We start from the raw sequence: 17,985 nt of genomic DNA, 5'->3' as shown, positions 1-17,985 counted from the left end.
CAGTTGCTTGTCATCAGCAAACAACAGTCAGACGAGTCCAATGAATATATGAACCTTCCCAAGGAGATTATGTGGTGTGAAAGCAATTTTGAGGTTGTTCCTATCTTCTTATGATACACACACACACACACACACACACACACACACGCACATATATATTTTTAGTATATATATGTGTATATATGTATGTATATATATTTGATATATATACATATACACACACACACATATATATATACCGGGGGTGCCAAAAAATTGTATACAAGTGGACACTTTGGTCAACGTTGCTCAAGCAGTAGTTTGCCGTAATCAGAAGTCTAGACACTGATGGTAACCACTTTGAGCACCTCTTGTAATTGCTGAAATCAAATGTGACTTGTATTTATCTTTTGTTATCAGTATATATTGTGTATTACAATTTGAATAAATACAGTTTTTTTCTTTCTTAAAATGTGTATAGATTTTTTGGGCATACATTGTGTGTGTGTGTGTGTATGTGTGTGTGTATATAAAATCATTTATTTATGTTCTAGCTAAGTGGGAGGCAAAGTCATTTACTATGAGTTCTCAGGGGGAGGTAGCACTAGGAGGTTTGAAGAGATAGGTACAGTGAAATCTACAGGGCTGTATGATTGATTATCTTCAGAGGAGCTCGATATTCAAGGTTCAGGAGCCCTGAAGGCAGAAAGTTGGCTTACCCCATTTGGAATTTCACCAGGTAGGTTCAGCAGAGAATAAGCAAGAGTGGGGAGGGTGCATATTAGAAAAAGAGGGATTTGACTGATGGATCACTGATGGATTTTCTCCATGATGTCAGGTGAGAATTCAGGGAGAAAATCTGGATTGAAAAATAATACAAATTAGGACAGTGGCTTTATTTCAAGTCAAGTTAACCTGACCAGTTTTTTTCTCAAGTCCCTACTGCAAACTTAATTTTACAACTGACAAATTCATATCAAGCTTTAAATGCTGAAACCAAACAATAAATCAGTGAAAACTCATTTTCTTCCAATTTTTCAGAACTATGTCATTTGTGTAAAGTGAGGCACACCTGTGACAAGACTTTACAGTAATCTTATATTTGAAGACTTTTATGTCACATGATTTTAAAAACAATAACAACAACCTTTTCATCTGTCAGTGTAACAGACACTTGAATATTGTCATCTCTACATTGCAGGTGGGAAATTAAGCATGGTGAGAATCACCTCTTCAAGGATTTTCTGTATTCTGGCACATTTCAGTTTCTGAATATATGGTATATAACGTAAACTTCCAACAAGAACAGTGAACAAATAAACTATCATTTATTAATATTTATGGAGCCCTCGTGTCATTCTCAGCCTATGGCAAATAGTATAAATTATTAAAATAAAGATGTGCAATGTATATTCCTAGACTTAAAAGCCCTATAATTTGGTTAGAGAGACCAAACCTCAACAGATTCAAAGTTTACAAAGAATATTAGAGATAAATAACAACTTGAGACAATGACAGGAAAAATCTGGAGGCACGTGTGAGGTGACCAGTGAGTGGAACAGACAACGTATTGGAAGTCAGAGGTCAGGATGTGCTGGAGTTGACAGAGAAGTCTTCATATAGGGTTGGGAATTTGACTGAATCTTCAGGAATGAATAGTGGTTGGAGTCATCGTTATCATTATCTTGCTTATATAAGAGCAGGTATATCAATATGGACCCACAGAGTCTCTATTTGAAAGGATACTTTCATACACAGAAGTCTGAAAATATTCTCTTGAAGTAAGTAAGCGTCAGGAGGAGGGGGAGATATGAGAAAATGCACTAAAAGACTAACTTAATAAAATCCCATTTTCCCCCAGAGAACTGGCTCTGTGGGGTTAGATTATGTTTATTTAGGATTCTCACTTTCTCCGATCATACCTGTGCCTAAAATCTCTGTACTTGTGACATGAGTGAAACTTTCAACTGCCCTAGTTCTCAGTGCTCCATTATGCTTTGTTCCATAATGAAGTAAAAGTAAGATAGGTCTTTCCTAAACTCTGCTGGTTTTCCAGAATGATCGCTCCAGGTTCCCGGGGCCAGCCTGGGGTTGGCAAACATTGTGGCCTGGATAGAATCATGGCTGGGCAGGGTGTGGCCTCCCCTCATTTCTCAATCAGAAAGTGGTGGTCAAGGGTTCTGAGAATACACAGGTTATAGTTCCTACCCATCTGAAGACTGGATGGTCAGCTGCTGGAGATACAAAGGCCACTGAATAGTGGCTGTGACTAGAGTCCTCTGGACTCTCACTGGGTAGCCTCAGGCAGCAGACTTACACTGGAATAACTCTTCAAGAATGGATCCTTGCCATCTGTGACTTGAATCTAGCAGGCTCTGAACTTATCCATTCCCTTACATGTTTCCCCAAATACACACTCACACCTGCTTTATTCCTCTACACAAAAGTCTTATTAATGAGGTTAGATGATCCAAAAAGAAGAGCTTCTTTGTCCATTAAATGCAAGCATTCAGCAATCCAAAGCACTATATTTAGAAATACAGTTGACTTTTGGTCAAGATGAATACCAAGAAAACATGGGAAATCCTCTTTCCACTTAACACATAAAATTGCTAGATTCTAAAAATATATATTTTAAAGTATATCGCTGAGCTTGTAAGAAATAGAAATTTCCAGGTGTTAGAAATTAAGAGTGGTGAGTGTTACTTATGTCTAATGAGCAATCCCAGCACCTTAGGGTATGGATTTTAACAACTGGAAAGTATGGCAGTCAAATCTTGAGATCTCCTGCACATGGGGGTAGGTTGTAGTTAGTCTCCCTACAGAGCAGGTTGGGCCATGAATGTGAAAAGAGTCAGCTAAGAGAAATAAAGATCCTTATCCTGTGAAGTCTACGTAGGCTCAAATACTCACAATAACCTCATCACATAGAAGCCCCGTGCCAAGATTGTAAACTAAATATTTGTGCGCAATCAGTGAATCCTACTGAACCACCAGCAAAGGCAGCCATTGGAAAGCTTGATGGGAGTCTTATCTACAACCCAGGACACAATGCAAAAGGGACTTTAGGTATGCTTTAACATGTTGGGAGAGTGAGAGAGAGCGAGCAAGAGAACAGAACTTGTAAGGTAAGAACAGGACATAATTTTTTTTTTAAAGTAGGGATTTGAAAGAGAACCATGTAGCATTGTAGATTGTATTTTCCAAAATCGTTACATAAAGAAAGGTATTGGGCTATCTACAACTTCTCCAGCCCTCTGCTGTTTCAGCTATAACCACTGTCTGACTGCAACTACATAAGAAACCCTAAGCCACTGAGCCCTTTCTGAATTCCTAATCCACAAAATCATAAGCATAATAGACAGTTTTAAACTGCTACGTTTTGAGATGATTTGTTATGAAGCAATAAATAACTGGAACATACAGAAACGCTAGAAGTTAAAATATTGAGGAAATTTATTGAGAAAACTGGATTAAACAGTAATTTAGACTAGCCGTAGAGAAAATTATAGAATTAGATGATACAGATAAAGAAATACACAGTGCAGAATATAGAAAAAAGATGGAAAATAGAAAGGGAAATTAGGAGACATAGAGGTTGAAATAAAAGATTATGCCATATGTCTAGTAGGAATTGCAGAAAAAAAAATAGATTGGGACGGAGCAAATATTTGAAGAGATATGGCTAAAAAATTTCCAGCATTGAAGAAAGACATGAGTCCTCAGGTAGAAAGAGTACAAATGAATTAACTAGAATAAATAAAAACAAATTCAAATCTAGACACAGTGTAGTGAAAATATAGAAAGTCAAGGAAAAAGAAAATAAAACTTCAAGATAGAAAAGACAGATTATCTATTGGGTTAAGCCATGTGAAATGTAGATCACTTGTAGATAAAAAATGATTGAGTAGGAATTCTGCTTCTGCCTATGAAGGATTAACTGCTGTTGTGACATGAGTGAACCCTCCAGCTGCCCTAGTTCTCAGTGCTCTATTATGCTTTGTTCCCTTATGAAGTAAAAGTTAAGAGAGCTCTTTCCCAAACCTTGCTGGTTTTCCAGAATGTTCACTCCAGTTTCCCAAGGCATTCACCTGGGAATTGTTTTCCTTCTGTAAATAGCTAGAGAGCAAGACAAAATGTATTAACCCAAATGTCCACCAGTTTATGAACAGATAAACAGACTGTAGTTTATCCATACAGTGGAATACTAGTCAGAAACAAAAGAGAAGAAATTACTGATAAATATAATATAAATGAATCTCAAAAGCATTATGCTAAATGTAAAAAGCAAGATACAAATGAGCATATGCTGTATGAACCCATGCTGTGAAATTCTAGAAAATTCAATCTAATCTATGTGACAAAATGCAGGTTAGTGGTTGCCAGGAGTGGGAAGAGAGGATAGATTGTTAATGGTCAGGAGAGAACATTTTTGGGTGTTGGAAATCTTTTATATCGTGATTGTGATGGTGGTTACATTATTGTACAATCGCCAAAACTTATTTAATTACTATATATCTAAAATTGGTGAATTTTATTGTTTGTAAATTTACCTCAATAAAACACGGTTGAACATTAAACATTTCATATAGTTCAATATAATATAAAGACATTCTGACAGCAGTCTTTTTTGTCAGTAACAACAGATACTGAAAGACCAGAAAATAATATTTTCAAAGCATGGAGGAAAAAAATTTAGTATCTATCTAGGAGTCTTTAACTAGTTAAAATCAGTCGCTTATCCAACATTAGTGTGCATCAAAATCACCTGGAAGGTTTATGGAAACATGGATTATTGATACCACCCCCAGAGTTTCTGATTCAGTAGGTCTTAAGTGGACTGAGAATGTACTTTTTAAACAAGTTCCTATGTATTTCATATTCTACCATTATAGGGACTATACTTGAGAACCACCCAGCTAAACCATCACATGAGAGACGGTGTTTTCAGCCTTACAACAGCTAAGAGAATTTAGCATCTAAAAACCCTCCCTGAAAGAACTAGTACCATTCTTCAGTACAAAGGAGACCAAATCCAAAAGCAGTGAATGGAGGCAAGAAACATTTCTTTAAAATATTAGTGACACATCTCCCCCACCAAACTGCCCAAATACTTCTCTGGAGGAGAGTCTCTTTTATTCCATCCTGTGGAAGCTTCCCTGTTACTTGCCAAGAATATGTTAGATGTCTTCTTGTAACAGCAAAAAGGCAGAGGGGAAAGGAAGATTTGCTTTCCTTTAATAGATTAAATTCTTTAATAGATTAAATTCTTTAATAGATTAAATTCTACCTTTAATAGATTAAATTCTTTTCCTGCTACAAATGTAAGAAGCAATTACCTGCCAGTAGGAGAGACCAATCAGGGTACACATTACCAGGGCCAGAGACTTTTTACGTAGTGGCAAAATAAGTGTGGGGTGGTGGAAGTGATCCACTCTGTGTGCAGGCAATAGGGGTACATTTTCTCTAGAGAATCCAAAAACAATTATAGAATCAAGTTAAAGTAGATATGTTTTTTATTATCACCACATGCCAGCAATTCTAAATAATAGCAATGATAAAATATTCTTCCCCCATAAAATCTTTTGTTAGTCTAAGTACTAGTTGTTTGTTAAATTTTAATAATATATATAATCTTCAAATTAATACATTTTTATTACTTATCGTTTAATAAATACTGCATTCTACAGAAGTTAACATGGAGAATTCCAAGTTATACAGTGGGCTTCCAATATATTAGGTTGGTGTAAAAGTAATTGCAGTTTAAAAGGTTTAAAATAATTGTAAAAACCGCAATTACTTTTATACCAACCTAATATTAGACTTAGCCACATGCTTTTGTTTCAAGAGTAAGTTAGTAATGATCCAGAATCATTTGAGTTTGCTTTCTGTCTCTAACCCCAAGAGGTATTACATATTCCTACATTTAAACAGTAGATTAGAAATAAATGCCCATACCACAGTGATTATAAAAACAAAAAAATAGAACTTAAATTACTAAAATTCCATCTTTGTATGTGACCATTTAGGCTTTTTAATTGTGATTGAAATTTAAAAGAGGAAAGCAGAATAGAAAATTTGAGGTCTATGCAATATTTTTGTTTAGTAAGTGCAAATTTTAGTTGATTCAATATATTTTTTACTGAATATTAATATCTTTAAAATTGAAATTTGTTTAGTTATTTTTTCTGATTTGTTTTAAACTGTGTTATTATTCATTATTATAACATAAATGTTATAATATGTAACTAGAAGGTTTTTAATCTTTGACTCCAAAATTACATTATAATTAAAAAGTATTACTCTATTGCTGATTTCCTTTCAGATGTACTATTTATATATTCTTATTGACATGTACGCCAGTCAAAACCCGCACACATTTAAATAGAAGAAAAATTCCACTGGCTGTTTTTCTATTCTGGCCATCAGAATAATTTGTTTAATTTTGTGATTGTTACTGAAAATACTTTTGTCATATAGAGGGAGTGTTAAGAATGATTTGCTCTGGTGCTGGCTGGTGTTTTGTCTTCCAGAATGGTCCTGTGGAGACTTGTACTGAGTCTTTCAACAAAGAGAGAAAAATGGAAAGAAGTTTAACTTTTTGGTCCTAACAAAGTGCAGTAATTGAGAAAGTGCCTCTTCAACTCCAAGGAACACAAGGGTGGCAGCAGGGATGAAGTGGGAAGCTAAGAGCTGGTGTTGGAGCAATGGTGATGAGCTGGTAGCATGGGCCACAGCACAGAGGACGACAGCAACTCGTAAACACCGGATAAACCCCAGTTTTAAATGGGGAATTGATAGGATGTGAGCATAAACCACCTATGATCTCTGGAAGGGAGGCTTCCAAAGTCAAATATTATTTCACGTGTCATTTAAGCCTATAATTGCCACTAAACAGATATGACTTCAGAAAACAAAGCTTGCCTTGGCTTGAGAGTAGTCATCCCTGAGTGCAGTCCCGTGACTTAAATCAATAATATTTTGAGTAGCAGTAGCATGAAGGATATATTATATACAGCAGTGAGTGTGTGTGTGTGTGTGTGTGTGTGTGTGTGTGTGTGTCTAAAAAAAAAATTAGGCTACCAGGGCCAGCTCTGGACTTAATTAAGAAGTTGATGAAGTTCAACTCTGTATCTGGTTTCATTCTGGCCCTTTAAACCTCTAGTGCATGTCGACCTTCTTTCCTAAGGCACCCATGGTCATCTTGTTTTCTCTGAAAGATCCTCTATCAAAATATTTTTTATACTAAGGTCTAAAAGGTTAAAAACAGCCACATGTGAATCTGGTGTATTTACTATTTTTTAACATACGCTTTTTATTTTGTGATGATTAAAGATTCACACGCAGTTGTAAGAAATAAAACAGAAATGCCATGTACCCTCCACACAGTTTCTCCCAGTGATAACATCTTGCAAAATTAGAGTGCAATGTCATAACCAATGTTATAAATTAATATTCAAGATATGGAACATTTCTATCACTACAAATATTCCTCATGTTGCCCTTGGATAGTTCTCCCACCGTCTTCCTCAATATTTCCTTAACTCCTGGCAACCACAAATCTGTTCTCCATTTCTATAATTTTGTCATTTCAGGAATGTTACCTAAATAAAATCATAGAGTATGGAACCTTTAGGGATTGGCTTTTTTCACTCAGTATACTTCTCTGGAGATTGATCCAAGTTGTTGCTCATCAATAGTTCATTCCTTCTTATTGCTGAGTAGTATTCCATGGTATGAAAGTACCACATCCATATTTTGTTTAACCATTTATCCACTGAAGGCCATTTGTGTTCTTTCAGTTTTTGACTATCATAAATAAAGCTGCTCTAAGCATTCATATGCAAGTTTTTATTTGAACATAAATTTTCATTTCTCTGGGATAAATGCCCCAGAGTTCAATTGCTTGGCTGTATGGTAATTGTATGATTTAAAAAACAAAAAAGAAAGAAATTGCTAAATCATTTTTCCAAGTGGCTGTACCATTTTGCATTCTCACCAGCAATGTATGAGGGATTCAATTTCTCCATATCCTCATCAGCATTTAATGCTACCACTATTTTTTTAAGCCATTCTTTTAGGTATACAATGATATCTCCTTTGATGTATTATGTGCCATCCATATGTCTCATTCAGTGAAATTTCTGTTCATGTCTTTTGCCCATTTTCTAAATGGATTGTTTTTCTTCTACTGTTGTGTTTTGAGAGTTCTTTATATATTATAGATATTATTCCTTTGTCAGATATGTGTTTTGCAAATAATTTCTTCAAGACTAAAGCTTGACTTTTCATCCTCTTAACAGGGTCTTTTTCACAGAGCAAAAGTTTTCAATTTTTATCAAGTCCCACTTATCAACTTTTCCTTTTATGGATTGTGCTTTGAGGGCCCAAGGGTGGGGACATGTTATTGTCTAAAATTTTTCATTTTTATGGTCCTTGGCTAGACAGAGCAGGCTTTTATTGGGACTTTTTATGTCTGTACTTGTTGGCATTTTCATATATTAATAGCCATATTCTTTAGCATTCAGTTTGAGTTATATGAGGAGGCAAAAGAGGAGGAAAAAAATAATTAGGGAACTCACCACCATATTATTCTTTGGGTTCTGCGTTCCCTAGCCAGTCTCCCTTCAGAGTTCTTATATTTTTATAAATAATGCCCAGAATTTTTAGTTGTACTTAAAAGAGTAGGGAAAAGTATATCTACTTTATCTTCCTCAAAGCAGAAGTCCTGTGTTTACTTTTTATTAAAGATTTAGGGATAAAGTCTGATAAAAGAATGTGGGACATCAGATTTTAATTTTTATTTATTTTTTGATAAATAAAACTATGTCTTATTAAACTTATTAAACAGTCTTATTAAACTATGAGAAGACAGTACCTTTAAAGTCAAAGGCAGATTCACTGACATAGATATACATATAGAGGATTCACAGTCCGATTTAGCATAAGTCAAGCCACAAAGAAACAGGAAAATGTGTATGTTAACACAGGTCAAGAATGATTACCCCTTAGGGTAGGCGGAACCAAGTTAGATATGTACTAAAGGAAGTAGCTATAGGAGTGTCAAGAGTAGAGCTTTTTCTTTGAATCAACCCGGGAAGGCTGCCTAAAGGAAATGATGTTTCAGGAGTTGCTTTACAATATGGGAAAAGAGTTTGCCAATTGGGTAGCGAAAAAAACCACAAGGTGTAATATTTTCCAGTGTGTTTTGTTTATCATCTCTAGAAGTTTCATTTATGTGTTTTTATATTTTCCACTAACGTCCTCATTTTGTTCATGTTTTTTCCTACGTTCTTAAATGAATGGAGCATATTTATAACAACTGTCCTCTCCGGAAAAGGTGCAGGGTGGGAAATGGCTTGTGGAACAGCTTTGAGGTGAGTCGAGGGAGGTGATAGAATACAAAAGATGAGCGAAATAAAGGAAAATTAGAAGTTTAGAATTTTTTTTTCTTGTTTGGACTGGGCTAAGTGGCTCTATTCGAGAAATCCAGGATCACAAAGGACTTAAGAGTTGGCATTGGGGCTCTTCTTCTTGCCCAAGGTGAGCACAATATTGACAAAATGCCGGTTGTACTGCATCCTCCATTTGTCTCCGCCAGTCTTCTTCTCCTTCTCCTACTCCTTCCCCTGCCCCTACCCCTCCCCTTCCTTTTCTCCTTCTTCTCCTGTTTGGCCACCTTGGGAGTCTGACCTCTTACTTTCCCAGCACAGGCCAGGGAACCATGGACTTTACCTCCAAGCCTGCGGCCAGCTACTTCCGGAGTGGTCAGAACCTCCACCCCATACTGGCCTAGGGTAGCCTCATCCTCTAGGGGCGTGCCTGCCAGGAGCACGACTTGATCTTCTGGAGCAATGCCCTCTAGTGATGCTACATGGGCCTTGATCTGGGTGACTGTTTCCTGGCCGGTCCCCGCGAGGGTGTGTAGATCTTGGGCACGGACAAAGAGAGCTTGCAAGTCGGCTACTGAACTGCTACCGCTACCCCGAAGATGGAGTCAAAAAAGAGGAAAAAGCAAGGGCATACACGTTCTCATCGCCTGTTGCATCTCACGTCACTCAAATCTTAGAATTTTTGAGATAGAAGTAACTCAGAGTTCATCTAGTCCCATCTCCTCATTGCAGATGGTAAGTGGAAAAGTGCTAAGATATGCACAAAGGGCCATTCTGCTTATTGTGCATGCGCACAGATACACATTGCGCATGCGCAGAGATACATATTCTTTTGTAGAATTATCTGAGACTATCTTTTAGACGTAATACCATTTATCCCTAAATGTTTTAGTTTGTTTTTTCCTAAGAAAATTTATATTCTCTTATATAATTACCCAACAGTTATCAAATTTGGGAATTTAATATTGATAGTAGATAGTATTATCTACTATCTAGCACATATTCAAATTTTACCAATTTCCCCAGCTCTGTCTTATATTTTCCTTTCCCTCTGATCCAGTATCCAATCCAGGATCAGGTGTTGCATTTGGGTATTATGTCTCTTGAGTCTTTAATCTGAAGCAGCTTCTTAACCTTTCTTTGTCTTTCATGTCATTGATATTTTTGAAGAAAATAAGCAAATTGTTTTATAGAATGTCCCTCAATTGGGTTTGTTTATTTCCTTATGATTACATTCAAGTTATACATTTTTGGCATGAATACTATATAAGTGATATTGTGACTTTTTCAGTATATCACTTCAGGAAGTGCATAATGTCAATTTGTCTTATTGGTTATGATGCTTGATACCTTGGCCAAGGTCATGTCCACCATGTTTTCCAACTAAAAAGTACCATTTCTCACTTTGTACTTAATGAGTAATCATTTCTGGTATTTTTCATTCCCTTGTGTAGGTCCACATTTCCATCTGTTACCATTTGCCACCTGCCTGAATAACTTCCTTTATCATCTTTTTGTAGGGAAGATATGCTCTCATTTAATTGTCTCAGCTTTGTTTGTCTAAAGATGACTTTATTTGACTTTCATTTTTGCAATATATTTTTGTTAATTAAAGAATTCTAGATTTTCAGCTTTCTACTTTCAGTAAAGAAGTAAAGAAGTTAAAAAGGGCCATTGTGTTCCAGATTGCATAGTTTTTGATGAGAAGTACGCAGTCATTCTTATCTTGGTTCCGTCTTGTATCATATATTTTCCTCTGAATTTACAATTTTCTCTTTATCACTAGTTTTTAGTATTTTTTGAATCAAATTGGCATGGTTTTATTTAGGTTTATTCTTATTCTTGAGGTGGTAGATTAGGTTATTGATTTAGATCTTGCTGTGTTTTCATACAAGTAATTTAAGCCACGATTTTCCCTCTAAGGACTGTTTTACCTGTATGCCATAAATTTTGTTATGTTGTTTCATTTTAATTCATCCCAAGATATTTTCCAAATTCCTTTATGAGTTCTTGTTAGATCCACAGGTTCTTTAGAAGTGTGTTGTTTATTTTCTAACTATTTCTTATTTCCTTAAATTTCTTTTAGTTGTTGACATTGAACTTAATTTCTGCATGTTTAAAAAAATGTACTTTAAATAATTTCAATCATTTTAAAATTATTTAAACTTGTTTTATGGTCCAGCATATGGTCTTTCCTGGAGAATGTTCCATAGGTACTTGGAAACAATGAATATTTTGCTGTTTGGGAGTGTAGTAATCTATAAATGTCAGTTATGTCAAATTGGTTGTATTGTTCAAATCTTCTATATTTTTACTTATTTACTAGCTAGTTCTATAAATTAATGAGAAAAGACCGTTGAAGTTTCCAACTATAATTGTTGAATTGTATATTTCTCCTTTCAATTTTGTCAGTTTTATTTCATATTTCAGGTGTACATACACTTTAGTAATTTATATTTCTTTTTATGGATGTATTAACTCTTTTTTTTTGTATTAACCCTTTTACTGTCATGAAATTTCCCCCTTCTTTTCTAGTGGAATTTCTTGTCTGAATGCTTATTTTGTCTGATGTTAATACGGCCACCCCAGTTTTCTTATGGTTACTGTATGCATAATATAACTTACATCATCGGTATTAGTCAATTAGAATATATATACAGAGGATGCCAAAAATGTATACACGTTTTAAGAAAGGAAACTGTATTAAAATTACGCTAATGGTAACCACTTTGAGCACCTCTTATAATTGCATAAGTCAAACGTGACTTGTATTCATCTTTTGTTATCAATATATATTGAATATTACAATTTTAATACAGTTTTCCTTTCTTAAAATGTGTATACATGTTTTTGGCACCCTCTGTATAATGTATATATTCTCTCTATACATACAGAGGATGGTAAAAAATGTATACACGTTTAAGAAAGGGACAAACTGTATTAAAATTGTAATACTCAATATATACCAATAACAAAAGATGAATACAAGTCATGTTGGACTTCTGCAATTACAAGAGGTGCTCAAAGTGGTTACCATCAATGCAATTTTAATAGAGTTTTCCTTTCTTAAAATGTGTATACAGTTTTTTGGCACCCTCTCTATATATTCTATATATATATGAACCAAAGGCCATTTACTGGCAGAATTCCTTCTTATTCAGGGGAGGTTCATCTTCGTTCTGTTAAGACCTTCAACCGATTTGGATAAGGCGCACCTACATTATGGAGGATAATCTGCTTCAGTCAAAATTCATTAATTTAAATGTTAATCTCATCCAAAAAACATTTTCACAGAAACATCCGGAATGTTTAACTAAATATCTGGGCACTATGGCCTAGCCAAGTTGACACATACAATTAATAATCACACCATTCTTTTACTTTCAATCCATTTGTGTCTTTGAATCTCAACTATGTCTCTTGTAGTTGGATCTTACTTTTTCATCCAGTCTGACACTTTGTTTTGTTTTTTTCTGTTGTTATTTTTGGTTATTTATTTATTTTGCTGAGTGGCATTTATTTCAAGCCTTATTTTTTTAAATTTATTTTTCAATTATAGTTGACATACAATATTATATTGTTTCAGGTATAGAACATACTCATTAGACCTTTATATACTTTATAAAATGACAGTATGCTTTTTGTTTGGAGTGTTTAATCTATTCACATTTAACATAATACTTGACATGGTTGGGTTTACATATGTGCTACTTTGATATGTCTCATGGCTTTTTTGTTCCTCCTTTATTGTATTTTTTTTGTGTGTGTCTCAAACAAACATTTTAATATACATTCTAATTCCTCTTTTGATTTTTTAAATACTTCTTTAAAGCTTTTTGCTGTTGCTCTAGGGATTATAGTGTATATCTTAATCATCACAATCCACTTTAGGTTAATACTGACTTAATTCCAAGAAAATATAGGAACTTCACTCCGATATAACTCCATTTCCATCTCCTTCCTTTGTGCTATTATTATTATATATTTTAATATATATGTGCTATAAACCCAATAATAGTGTTATAATTATTATTTTATATAATCTTGTTTTTAAAGAACTTAAAAGCAAATATATTTATTTATAAACTATATAATATGTATTTATAAATATATATTTCTTATATATTATATTTATTTATTATTTCCATGTACCCACGTATTTATCATTTCTATGCTCTTCATTTCTCCCTGTGAATTTGTTTTACCATCTGATGTCATTTCTTTTCAGCCTGAAGGACTTCCTTTAGTGTATCTTGTATGAGAGGTAAACTAGTAGCACCTACTCTGAGTTTTTGATCATCTGGAAAAGTCCTTATTTTTAGTATGATGGATATAGAATTCTTGATTAAAAGATTTTTCTTTCAGCATTTTGAATATATTACTCTACTACCTTCTGGCCTCCATTATTTCTGATGAAAAGTCAGCTATTATTCACATTTTTGTTCCCTTATTCATGATGAATTACTTTTTCTACTGATTTCAAGATTTTCTTTTTTTTTTTCTGCTGGCTTTCAACTTTTTGACTATGTTGTGTCTAGGAGTGAACAAAACTTGGGTTTTGTTCAACTTCTTGGATTTGAAGATTAATGTTTGTCATCAAATTTGAAGAATTTTTAGCTATTATTTCTTCAAATGTTTTTTCTGATTCTCTTTCTTCACCTTCTGGTGTTCCTGTTTCTTGATGCTGTCATACAGGTCTTTGAGGTTCTGTTCATTTTTCTTCATTCTTTTTTCTCTATTCTTCAGATGGGGAAACTTCTATTCATCTATCTTTAAGTTCACTGATTTGCGTTTCTGCCAGCTCAAATCTGCTGTTGAGCCCATTTAAAGAATTTTTCATTTTAGTTATTGTACTTTTCAACTCTAGAATTTCCATTTGGTCTTTTTTTTATAGCTTCTATTTCTGTATGGAGTTTCCTTATTTGTTAGACATTTACTTTTAATTATTTGAACATTCTCTTTAATTACTTGAATATATTTATAATAGCTTCTTTGAAGTCTTTGTCTGCTCAATCCAATATTTGAGCCCATAGAGTTAGTTTTTATTGACTGATTTTTTTCTTAAATGTGAGTCACACTTTATTGCTTCTTTGCATTTCTCACAATTTTTGGTTGATAATTGGGCATGTTCAGTAATATAGCAGCTCTGTATTTTGATTATTTTTCCCCTTTGGTTTCTTTTTTCTTTATTTTTTCTGGACTTAAATGGTAGAATCTTTCTCCCTCATGAGTTGCAGTCCACCGTTGATATCTCTTCCCAGAGTTTTTATTATTTTTATTTTTCATCCTGGCTTAGTATAGGTCATCCTGAGTTAGCATAGCCTAGTGGTCAGCTAAAGATTTAAGTAGAGATTTTGCTCAAACACTCTGAGTCCATTCGGCTTTAACCACTCCTCTGCTGGCCTATCTATGTGTAGATGGAGGAGTGAGTGCATTAAAAGTTTAGCCTGTTCTCAAGCGTGCCTAGGCTTTTACTTTCCACTGGGCTCTCTTGGGTCCCCTCTGTGCATGTGTGTAGTTTCCAAGTCAGCCAGGGAGAGGTGGAGAGCTAATCTAGATTTTCTATGGCTCTGTCATTTCCAGAATTTCCTTGTTAAATTTCTACCTGGTCTGGCTGCTTACCTCAACTGTGATCACAAACTTAGGCTAGCAAAGTTATAAGTTTCACCTGTTCATTTCCTACCAAATTTTCTATTTTTAACTGATAATGCTGCTATGGCTTTCTGCTTCCTGCCTCAAGTCTAGGCTGCACCCTCTGGCAGTAAATCTGCTAGTTTTTACAGCCAGCCTCACCTTTTAAAAACTACAATTTTTAACAATCAACCTGGGGGTGGGTGGATGGGAGTGAACCCCGACAAGAAGGCCACAGACTTCCGCTGTTCTTTCCTGAGGTTTCAATTTTTAAAAATGTAATAATTGCTTCTCAATTTGGTGTTTGTCTTTGGTCATTTTTCAGGGTCCTAAAATGGTTATTTTTGAAAAATTTGTCCAGTTTATACTTGTTTTTTGAAGAGAAGATTCATATACTTCTTCATTCTGTCATAGCCGGAAGTCCTGTCTACATGCTTGCTAATATTTTTATTGGATGGCAGACATTGTGAATTTGATATTGTTGGTTCCTAGATTTTGTTAATTGCTTTAACTAATGTTGGATTTTGTTCTGGTGCACAAGTTACTTGGGATCTTTTGGCTTATTTTGAGAGTTGCTTTTAAGCTTTGTTAGAGCAGGTCTAGAGTCACCTTTAATGTAGGGCTAATTTAGTGCTACTACTAAGGACTTTTTTTTTTTCTTCTGAAGACCCTACGTAATGCCCCATATATTATGAGGCCTTTCTACTCTGGCTGGTAGGAACAAACTATTTCCAAATCTGTGATTTGTTCTGCCTTCTTCTTTCAGGGGGTTCTTTGCCTGGCCTAGGGGGTGGATTTCTCTTACACATGCACAGATCAATACTCAGCCAGAGATTTGATGGGATCCTCTACAGACTTTTGGATCTCTCTCTCTGTCTCGCTCTCTCTCTGCTGCTTACTGTTCTCCAGTACTGGCTCCACAAGTTCTAGCCACCTTAACTTCCCCTAGTTAGATCTCTATCTCTGCCACTCCTGGAGAGCTGTTTGGTTTACCCCTCCTAGTGACATGTACTGGCAACAGCCTCCAGGCAGTTAGCTCATGCAACTGCAGGGCTCACCTTGTTTGTTTCCACTCGCTCAGCAACCACAGTCCTGTACTACTTGTCTGAAAATAGTTGTTTTATATATTTTTGTTCATTTTTCTAATTGCTTAGGGAAGGAGGATAGACCTAGTCTCTGTTCCATCTTGGCTGAAAGTGAAAGCTGAAGGATTTTAATCGAGGGAGAGAAGTGATTTTATGATTTACGACTACTGTGGTGGCTTGTAGAAATGAATTATATGGGAATAAGACTGGGAAAAGAGAGATTACTTAGGAGGTTTTAGTAGACGTTGGAGGCAGAGATGATGTTTGCTTGGTCTAAAGAAGTTGTGGTCATTGAAATTTTAAAAAAACAGACTTTAGATGTATTTGGACATAAAATGGATAAGATTGCTGATTATTTGGATGTGGGAGATGAGGGAAAGTGAGGAAACAAGAATGACTCCTGACTAGCAAGCCCAGCCAATTTTCATTCCCTTTATCCTTTTCTAAACCCGTAATTCGGCTTCTCGTTCTGCCCTCACCACTCTTCCCTTTGAGTCCAGTCTTGTTCCCCATATCTTCCTTTCTCCTTGAAAACAGAAAATTAATCGTTGTCCTCCAACTTGGAAAAGAGAATTTATTGGTTATGCACCTGGTGGGCATTGAGGACCCATTAAGGACAACTTATTTAATGGCCCACATCAAAGAGGTCTCCAGAGCAGAAGAGAACTCGTGAGAACCAAGTCAGGCAGGCTGTGTAGGAGCCACTGTTGTAATCCAATCAGCAATATTTCTAGCAAACAAATGAAGATTCCAAACAGGCTTCATAGGACAGAGTTCTCCTCTTGGTTAAGGCTCTAGTTGGGGGAAGCTCAGAGCCACATGGTTGGGCCTATCCTGGGGCTGACAGTCATAGCAAGCATACCATTCCTAGAAATGAGGGGTTGTCCTGTTTATCTCAGGAGCCTATGGCATTTGTGTTCAAAAGAAGCGTCATTCCCAGACATTTAGCTGGAGGCTTTGTCATGTGAGATCCTACAGCATGGGGGCTAAAAAGGCCAAGGAGATATAAACCTCTTTGTGTCAATGCTATAAAAGAAGTAACCCAGCCACTCCTGAGGACTGGGCAAGAGTCTGGGGGTGAGAAGGACTGGCTGGGTCTGGGAGTCTCTGGACTCATTTTGCAGTTCTCCTACTGCCACACAATTTAACACTGCATTATTCTATAACTGCTTTGTGATACCTAAGTTTTTGAATTGTTAATTAGACTATTGTATTCGTTTCTCAGGGACTGCCTTTACAAAGTTCCACAAACTGGGTGGCTTAACAATGGAAATTTATTGTCTTATAGTTCTAGAGGCTAAGTTCAAAATCAAAGTGTTGACAGGGCCATGCTCCCTTTCATCAGAGAGAAAGACTATTCAGGGACTGACATATATACCTTATTCGACCAATTATGAGACATCCTCAAATGGAAGACCACATTTTCATATGAAATCTTTAGGGGAGATTCCTTCCTTGTCTCTTCTAGCTTCTGGTGTAGGAAGCTACACCTTGGTTTCCTTGGCTTGTTGATGTATAACTTCAAATTTTGCTTCTATTGTCACATGGCCATTTTGTCCTATGTGCCTCAGTCTCTGTGTTTCTTCTCTCTTATAAGTACACCAGTCATATTGGATTAAGGATTCACCCTACTACTGTATGACCTCACCTTAACTAATTGCATTTGCAATGACCCTATTTCCAAATAAAGTCATATTCTGAAATGCTGGGAACTAGGACTTCAACACATCTTTGGTGGGGGGGGAATGGGGCACACAATTCAACCCATAAGAACCACTCTTAAGGAAAGAGACTGTGTCTTATACTTTTTTCACTCCAAGGAAACTTAACTCGGGGAACTCGGCAAAGTTTCCTATTTTGGGTGAATGTGAAAGAAAATGAGGGACTCTGAGTTACAA

The 17,985-nt window shown here is 35.7% G+C and overlaps 1 protein-coding gene across 1 annotated transcript; it reads right to left on the bottom strand.

Annotated features, from left to right (window-relative positions):
• Positions 1 to 9,485: 9,485 nt before the first annotated feature.
• LOC117032802 (ubiquitin-like protein FUBI) lies at positions 9,486 to 12,001 on the bottom strand. The gene is made up of 3 exons (XM_033124435.1): positions 11,997 to 12,001; positions 9,619 to 9,959; positions 9,486 to 9,571 (listed from the first exon to the last, which is right to left on the bottom strand). Exons 1-3 carry the CDS (start codon positions 11,999 to 12,001, stop codon positions 9,486 to 9,488), a joined length of 432 nt encoding a protein of 143 aa, XP_032980326.1.
• Positions 12,002 to 17,985: the final 5,984 nt, after the last annotated feature.

This window comes from Rhinolophus ferrumequinum, chromosome 13 (assembly GCF_004115265.2).
Source record: "Rhinolophus ferrumequinum isolate MPI-CBG mRhiFer1 chromosome 13, mRhiFer1_v1.p, whole genome shotgun sequence".
In the NCBI taxonomy this organism is placed as follows: Eukaryota; Metazoa; Chordata; class Mammalia; order Chiroptera; family Rhinolophidae; genus Rhinolophus; species Rhinolophus ferrumequinum.
The sequence above is the reverse complement of the archived record's forward strand: the minus strand, read 5'-3'. Positions and strand labels throughout refer to the sequence as shown.

Excerpts from the sequence above, each read along its gene's own strand:
- LOC117032802 (XM_033124435.1), bottom strand. Across the intron at positions 9,572-9,618 it reads GGAGAAAAGGAAGGGGAGGG|ACAAATGGAGGATGCAGTAC; the intron begins GTAGGGGCAGGG and ends AGACTGGCGGAG.